At 44.5% G+C, this 7,419-nt stretch overlaps 1 protein-coding gene across 6 annotated transcripts; it reads right to left on the bottom strand.

The window, feature by feature from the left end:
* Positions 1-1,839: 1,839 nt before the first annotated feature.
* On the bottom strand, positions 1,840-7,114 carry RTP4 (receptor transporter protein 4). 6 transcript variants are annotated; one of them, XM_081535513.1, is made up of 3 exons: positions 6,910-7,114; positions 3,125-4,392; positions 1,840-2,980 (listed from the first exon to the last, which is right to left on the bottom strand). In XM_081535513.1, exons 1-3 carry the CDS (start codon positions 7,089-7,091, stop codon positions 2,796-2,798), a joined length of 1,635 nt encoding a protein of 544 aa, XP_081391639.1. In that variant the 5' UTR covers positions 7,092-7,114; the 3' UTR covers positions 1,840-2,795. The 6 variants fall into 6 exon arrangements, with proteins under 6 accessions (XP_081391639.1, XP_081391629.1, XP_081391643.1 ...); XM_081535503.1 differs by having other exon boundaries at positions 1,840-3,131; positions 3,222-4,392; XM_081535517.1 differs by having other exon boundaries at positions 1,840-3,041; positions 3,222-4,392.
* Positions 7,115-7,419: the final 305 nt, after the last annotated feature.

Below are 7,419 nucleotides of genomic sequence, written 5' to 3'. Positions count from 1 at the left end.
TTTCCTATTTGGAACCAGTCTGTTGTTCCATGTCCAGTTCTAACTGTTGCTTCCTGACCTGCATACAGGTTTCTCAAGAGACAGGTCAGATGGTCTGTATTCCCATCTCTTTCAGAATTTTCCACAGTTTGTTGTGATCCACACAGTCAAAGGCTTTGACATAGTCAATAAAACAGAAATAGATGTTTTTCTGGAACTCTCTTGCTTTTTCGATGATCCAACGGATGTTGGCAATTTGATCTCTGGTCCCTCTGCCTTTTCTAAACCAGTTTGAACATCTGGAAGTTCATGTTTCACGTATTGCTGAAGCCTGGCTTAGAGAATTTTCAGCATTACTTTAGGAGCGTGTGAGATGAGTGCAATTGTGTGGTGGTTTGAGCTCAAACTACTGCACAAATCCCCTCCGTAACTCAATAATCCAAGTCCCTGACCTGGTTTAGGAGAGGGGTTGATAGGGAAACATAGTGGGAGAGATGGGAGCAACTTGACAAGAGAAAAGATGGATAAGCATTGGTGACAGGAAGGAAAAGTTAAAGATGATTCTCAGGTGATAAGCTTGAGTGACTGAGGCAAATTAGAACAAGAAAACCAGAGATGCTGATGAGCTTGATTTTGAAAATGGGAATGTAGAGTTGGCAGTTTCAGAGCCATGTAAAAATGCCTAACACACAGATGGAAATAGAGAAAGGAAGATGTAGCTATGCATCACAAGATCTCAGGATTGGCAAGTTCTTACATGCTTCTAATCCAAGGTGAGAAGGATAGGTAGCCTCCTTGGGGGTCACCAGACTACTTAAGCCCACCCAAATATCTCCATTCTAAACAATTCTTTTTGATTTGATGACTCTTGAGAAAATCTCTATGGGGTAGGGTGGGAATATGTGAGTTAGTTTAAGTAGGAGAAAAAAAAGAACAAGAGGGGATAGGTATGCTAATATTTCTAATCTATGATCTTTGATGTTGTTGTTAAAGCTGAAGCATACCTAAAACATAATTTTGCCTGATCCCTGCAGTGATGTCAACTTCCTGTTGCTGCTGTAACAAATTGCCCATGAATTTAGTGTCTCAAAATCAATACAAATTTACTATCTTATGGTTTTGGAGGTTAAAAGTCTAAAATCAGTCTCATTTAACTAAAGTCACATATCAGCTGAACTGGCTCCTTCTGGATGCTCCAAAAGAAAATGTATTTCTTTGCCTTTATGAACTTTTAAAGGCTGCATGAATTTCTTGGCTCGTGACCTCTTTCTCCACCTTCCAGAACACATCACTTCAACCTCTAGTTCTCCCGTTACATTTCCTTTTTCTGACTTTGACTGACTTGTGTGTGTGTACCACCTGCTAAGTCACTTCAGTTGTGTCCAACCCTTTGCGACACTATGGACCACAGCCCACCAGACTTCTCTGTCCATGGGATTCTCCAGGCAAGAATATTGGAGTGGGTTGCCATGTCCTCCTTCTGGGCATCTTCCTGACAAGATGAATTGAACCTGCATCTCTTATGTCTTCTGCATTAGCAGGTGGGTTCTTTACCACTAGCACCACTTGGGAAGCCCCTTGACCCTCTTGCCCCCTCCTATTAGGACCCATGTGATTATAGTTGGCCCATCTGGATAACATAGAATAATCTCCTCATCTCAAGATCCTTAAAATTAATCACATCTGGAAAGTCCCTTTAGCCATGTAAAGTAACATGTTACAGGTTCTGGAGACTAGGACATCGACATTTGGGGGGAACCATTATTCATCCTACTACAATAATTTTCTGATGAAACTCAGGACCCTCAGTTCTTGTCAAGATGTGATCTATATATATTGATATCAATGAATGAGTGAATGTACCAGCGAAAATCTTTTAATGATTTAACAAATATTATTGGTTCCATTATCTGCTAGGTCATTCTTTTTAATTGGAGGATAATTACAATAGTGTGATGATTTCTGCCATACATAAACATGAATCAGCCATAGGTATACATATGTCCCCTCCCTCTTAAAACTCCCTCCCACCTCCCTAACCATCCCACCCCTCGAGGTTGTCACAGAGCACCTGGTTTATGTTCCCTGCATCATACAGCAAATTCCCACTGACTGTCTGTTTTACATATGGTAATGTATGTGTTTCAGAACTGCTCTCTTAAGTCATCCCACCCTCTCCCTCCCCCACTGTGACCCTAAGTCTGTCCTTTATGTCTGCGTCTCTTTTGCTATCCTGCAAATAGGATCATCAGTACCATCTTTCTAGATTCCATATACACTGTATATATGTGTTAATATACAGTATTTATCTTTCTGACTTTATAATAAGCTCTAGATTCATCCACTTCATTAGAACTGATTCAAATGCATTCCTTTCTGTAGCTAATATTCCATTGTGTATATGTACCACAATTTCTTTATCCATTCATCTGTCAAAGGACATCTAGGTTGCTTTCATGTCCTAGCTATTGCAAATAATGCTGCAATGAACATTGGGGTACAAGTATGTTTTTCAATTATGGTTTCCTAGGGGTATATGCCCAGTAGTGGGATTACTGGGCCATATGATAGCTTTATTCTTAGTTTTCTAAAAGGAATCTCCATAGTGTTCTTTATAGTAGCTGAATCAGTTTGCACTTCCTGGGTCATGTTTTAAACTACCTGCAGAGGAGGTCCAGGAACCATTGGTTATTCTCTAAACTTGACCCTGCATTGGTCCCAGAGCAAATATTGTCATATTAAAATGGCAGCCAGTTCATTGACTACCATGGAATTAAGACAAAGACAGCTCTTTTTTTTTTCCCCCATCATTCTACTCATAAGTATTTAGACACCAGAAAGGTAAACAGAGCAAAAATACAGACATAGCCCCACCTGAACAGCTGCTCCTGGTTACGGAAATCATTTGAGGGAGGTAATCTGAAAAAGCTGTCTGAAACAGACCCTCTAGGTGAGTACCTCTCCTCCCTGCCCCAGGCAGCTTGACTTTCACGTGAAGGTCCTACATGTGGCCATGTGGGCTGTGAGCTTGAGCCCAGTGGAGGACCCGCCCTCCTTGTAGCCTGAGTGTCTGACCCTACTGTGGCCTTTGGGATTGCCTCCCGTGTGGGCTGTGAGCTTGAGCCCAGTGCAGGACCCGCCCTACTTGTAGCCTGAGTGTCTGACCCTACTGTGGCCTTTGGGATTGCCTCCCGTGTGGGCTGTGAGCTTGAGCCCAGTGGAGGACCTTCCCTCTTTGTAACCTGAGTGTCTGACCCTACTGTGGCCTTTGGGATTGCCTCCCGTGTGGGCTGTGAGCTTGAGCCCAGTGGAGGACCTTCCCTCTTTGTAGCCTGAGTGTCTGACCCTACTGTGGCCTTTGGGATTGCCTCCTGTGCAGGCTGTGAGCTTGAGCCCAGTGGGGGACCTGCCCTCCTTGTAGCCTGAGTGTCTGACCCTACTGTGGCCTTCGGGATTGCCTCCTGTGTGGGCTGTGAGCTTGACCCCTGTGGTGGGGGGCCTGCCCTCCCTTTAGCCTGACTATCTGACCCTGACGTGGCCCTTGGGACTGTCCCTCTGGTGGGCTGTGGCTCTGTCACCTTTGTGGCCTGAAGCCGGGCTCCTTTTGTGGCTCGTGCCTCCTGTGTTGACTGCTGGCCTGACATCCTTATAGCCTGAGAGTACGTCATCCGAGGGGCCTGCGGTCCTCTCCCCAGTGTAGACTGTGAATATGCACACCCTGTAGGTAGTGGGCCTACTGCTTGAATGGGCCGTGGATCTGTCCACCCTGGGGGAAGTGATCCTGCTACTCGGATGGGCAGTGGGCCTGTTGCCCGTGCAGCCTGCCGATCTGCCCTTGGTGTGAACAGCTGGCCCGTCTCCCGTTTAGGCTGAGGGCCTGTCCTAGGCGCTTGGATCCCAGCAATGACACGGCTGGGCCCTGAGCCTATATGGACGCCAGAATACCCACTCCCCACTGCTGAGTGGTTCCTAGATTGGTTTTGGTCACACTCATCACCATTGTGAGGAGAGGAACTCCCAGTCTCCATGTAGGAGAGAGAGGAGTTTTTTGGCCCTGTCATGCAGTTTTCTGAGTTCAGTCCACAGTAGCCCAGAACGCAAGCTTCACAATTGGCCCTGTCATGGGACCCATCCAAAGGTACTTCCGGGATCACGGGTAACTCTGAAACCTTCCTGATACCATTTCTGTAGAATTTCTCCAGAATACGCTGCACCAGGTTTTTCAGAATCCTCTTGCTGCTTTCTGGGGAGAAATCAGGCTTCTCAAACTGAGACCGGGAGCACTTCTTGCACCTCTGTCCAAAGATCCGCATGAGCACCTTACCCGGGGATTTCTGGTTCTCCAGGTACATGTGACATAGGATCTGCACTTGGGCGGAAGCCCAGCTTCGACGGCATGAGGAACACCAGAACCTGCAGACAGACAGAAGATTGTTGTACACTCAGGTGTTGCTGACCTGAGAGAAATGGGCCTGGCCTGGTCTCTGAGGACCCTTTCAACTTGAAAAAGTGCATAGGATATTGACAATTTGACAAGAATGAGAGGGACTGTGTTTCTAATAAAGCTTCTTCCTGTGGCCCACTGAACTCCCACCCAAGTCTGCCTCTTTGCCGGTAAAACATCTCTGAATGTCTCAGAGGGAAAAACATTTCTGCCATTTGCCAATGAAATTTGGTCTTCACAAGGTCACAGAGAACTCTTAAAGAGTATCTATTCTGAAGCAATGTTTTACAGTATTATCCCATTTCATCTTTAAAACATCCCTCTTAGGTAGGCATTATTGATCCCAATATCCAGATAAGGAAACTGAATCATAAAATGATACACAACTTGCCTAAGGAACTCGCAAAGTTAAATGGTAGAGCCATGTTTCCAGCCCCAAGCCATTATCTATCTACTATACCACATCGCCTCTATTGAGCAATGGGGTTTGTTTTGTACCTCACTTAGGACCTGGAACCACAATACTTGAGTTGGAGACTCAAGTCAGTAATTTACATTGTTGTTTAGTTGTTAAGTCGTGTCTTACTTTTGCAGTTCCATGGACTGTAACCCACCAGGCTCCTCTGTCCATGGGATTTCCCAGGCAAGAATACTGGAGTGGGTTGCCGTTTCCTTCTCCAGGGGATCCTCACAACCCAAGGGTCAAATCTGCGCCTCCTGCTTGGCAGGAGCTTCTTTACCACTGAGCCATCTGTGAAGCCCATAGTTTATATTAGGGGAACTTTTTAAAAAAGCACTTCTCTAAGCCTCATTTTTTACATTCATAAAAGGAAAAATATTAAAGAGTTAGATTGTCAGCATTAAATGAGAATATGTGAAAGCATTTTGTAAACTACAAAGTATTTTTCAAAAACTGGTTAATATTTTTCTAAAACTGTGTTGGTAGGTTGCTTTTTCCATCTTTGAATGACTATCAGGTCAATTCATCTGAACAAGAGAAGCACCTGTTCATTTGGGAAAGTGCCAAACTGATTAAAGACATCATGAGTCCCTCAAAGAGCCCTGGCTGGTGCAAAGGGAGACTCTTACATGGTACACTGGGATTCAAGCAGAGCAGAATAACTGCCACATGGGCTCTAGCCAATGGCTTGAAAACCGTGTTCTGTAGAGCCCCGGGAGGCTTTATATAACAATAGGCTCTGCAGCTAAAAATAATTATATATAAGTATATATATGTGTTCTGTAATATGTAATATATGAACAAGTTATTTATAAATATGTTACCAACATATATATATATATATATGTACACATATAGACTCAAGTCAATAGTTTATGTTGTGTGTATATATATATATATATATATATATACACACACACACACCATATATATATATATATAGAGAGAGAGAGAACTATTCATTGTCTTATGAGAATAGAGAAGAAGGAACACTTATTCTGCCTAGGAATTCCAGGGCACTTGAGTTATTCCTTGAGGAATAAATAGGGAGGCAGGAAGGAAAGGGTCTGCTGAATAGGCAGAACATCATGGACAAGGGTATAGAAGTCTTGAAATGTATGTCATGGCTGCTGCTGCTGCTGCGGCTGCTAAGTCGCTTCAGTCGTGTCCGACTCTGTGCGACCCATAGACGGAAGCCCACCAGCTCCCCCATCCCTGGGATTCTCCAGGCAAGAACACTGGAGTGGGTTGCCATTGCCTTGTCCGATGTCATGGCTAATAACCCATAAAGAAGGGAAGAGAGGACATCTGAGGTGAGATAGGAGCAGGCCAGGAAGAAATATAACAATTGAAGTGAAGGTCCCTGCATGTATAAAAAAGTAGACTTGACTATCCAGGTCAGCATTTCTCACCCTCCTGCATGGGCAAGGAAGCTGATCCCGGCAACTTGAAGTCTCACTGGAAGTTAAAGAGGGAGACAGTCAACAAGGGAGGGGCAGTGTTTAGGGACATTAAGAACCAGGTTTTAATTTATTGCATCACCAATCCCTCTTCAGGTCTTCAGTAAAGTAATATTCAAAGCCATTGTCTGGCCTTAGTCAATTCTTGGGGCTGTAAAGGAAAGCCCCAGTCCTAGGCTGGTACTGGCCAGGACTAGACTTGTAGGGCTGCTGCAGCCTGTGGAAGCCAGCCCCGACTGTGGCGGGAAGTAAGATAGCAGAAGTCTCCATGTAGTGGCAGTCTGGAATAAATGGTGGTGAGAGGATAGGGGGGCAGATTTATTTCATCCCCTGGGGATTTCCAGAAATATTTAGGGAAGAAGCCTAGTAAAAGAAGAAATTTCCTACCATTAAGCCAAAATAGAGGCTTAGAACCATGTCATTTCCATACTAAAGAACACTGTAACTGCAAAAGGATGAACAGTCTGGTGACATATATTCTTTTTAACAAGCTCTCAAAAGAATTCATCAGTGCCAAGCTGAGCCTCTTGGCCCAGAAAGGCCCACAGCTAGACAGATTCACATACCTGCCAAATCCTTTCTGCTGGTATTTCCTCCACCCCTGGGCCACACAGTCTGGCTGAAGGTTTCCATCCATCTTCAGGGTCCATCTGGCCCGGGGTTTCTCCTGACAGATCAGCTCTTGAAATGTCTGCTCCCATTCCCTGATATCCATAGCTATTCTCTTGCTCTGAGACTTGGCGTCCATGTTGACAGTAACTTTCAGTTTCCAGCAAGAAGGAAAAAACAGTTTCAGTTTCTCTGAACATACGTCAGCTCTTTTTTTGACTTTCATTTCAGGCTGTCTGAGTACACAGAGCAAGTTTTTGTTCTGAGGACAGGGGGCAGCAGGGATTAGCTAGTTTGTGAACAGGTCTTGCTAAGGGACATCTGAGTACAAAACTCAGGTCTGAATTCTGGAGGTACCTATTAGTTTTTATTTTATTTTTTTCTTATTTTCACACTAGGCAAAGCACTATGCTCGGGCTTCTCTGGTAGCTCAGCTGATAAATAATTCACCTGCTGTGCAGGAGACC

This window comes from Giraffa tippelskirchi, chromosome 2, assembly GCF_054371585.1.
Source record: "Giraffa tippelskirchi isolate mGirTip1 chromosome 2, T2T-mGirTip1v1.2.pri, whole genome shotgun sequence".
Taxonomy (NCBI): Eukaryota; Metazoa; Chordata; class Mammalia; order Artiodactyla; family Giraffidae; genus Giraffa; species Giraffa tippelskirchi.
This window is presented reverse-complemented; position numbering and strand designations above follow the sequence as displayed.

Bases quoted from the DNA above. Each gene is read 5' to 3' on its own strand.
- RTP4 (XM_081535497.1), bottom strand. From the start codon at position 7,091: ATGGACGCCAAGTCTCAGAGCAAGAGAATAGCTATGGATATCAGGGAA. The intron at 4,393-6,909 runs GTATGTGAATCT...GTCTGTCTGCAG, and splicing joins CAGCAGAAAGGATTTGGCAG to GTTCTGGTGTTCCTCATGCC.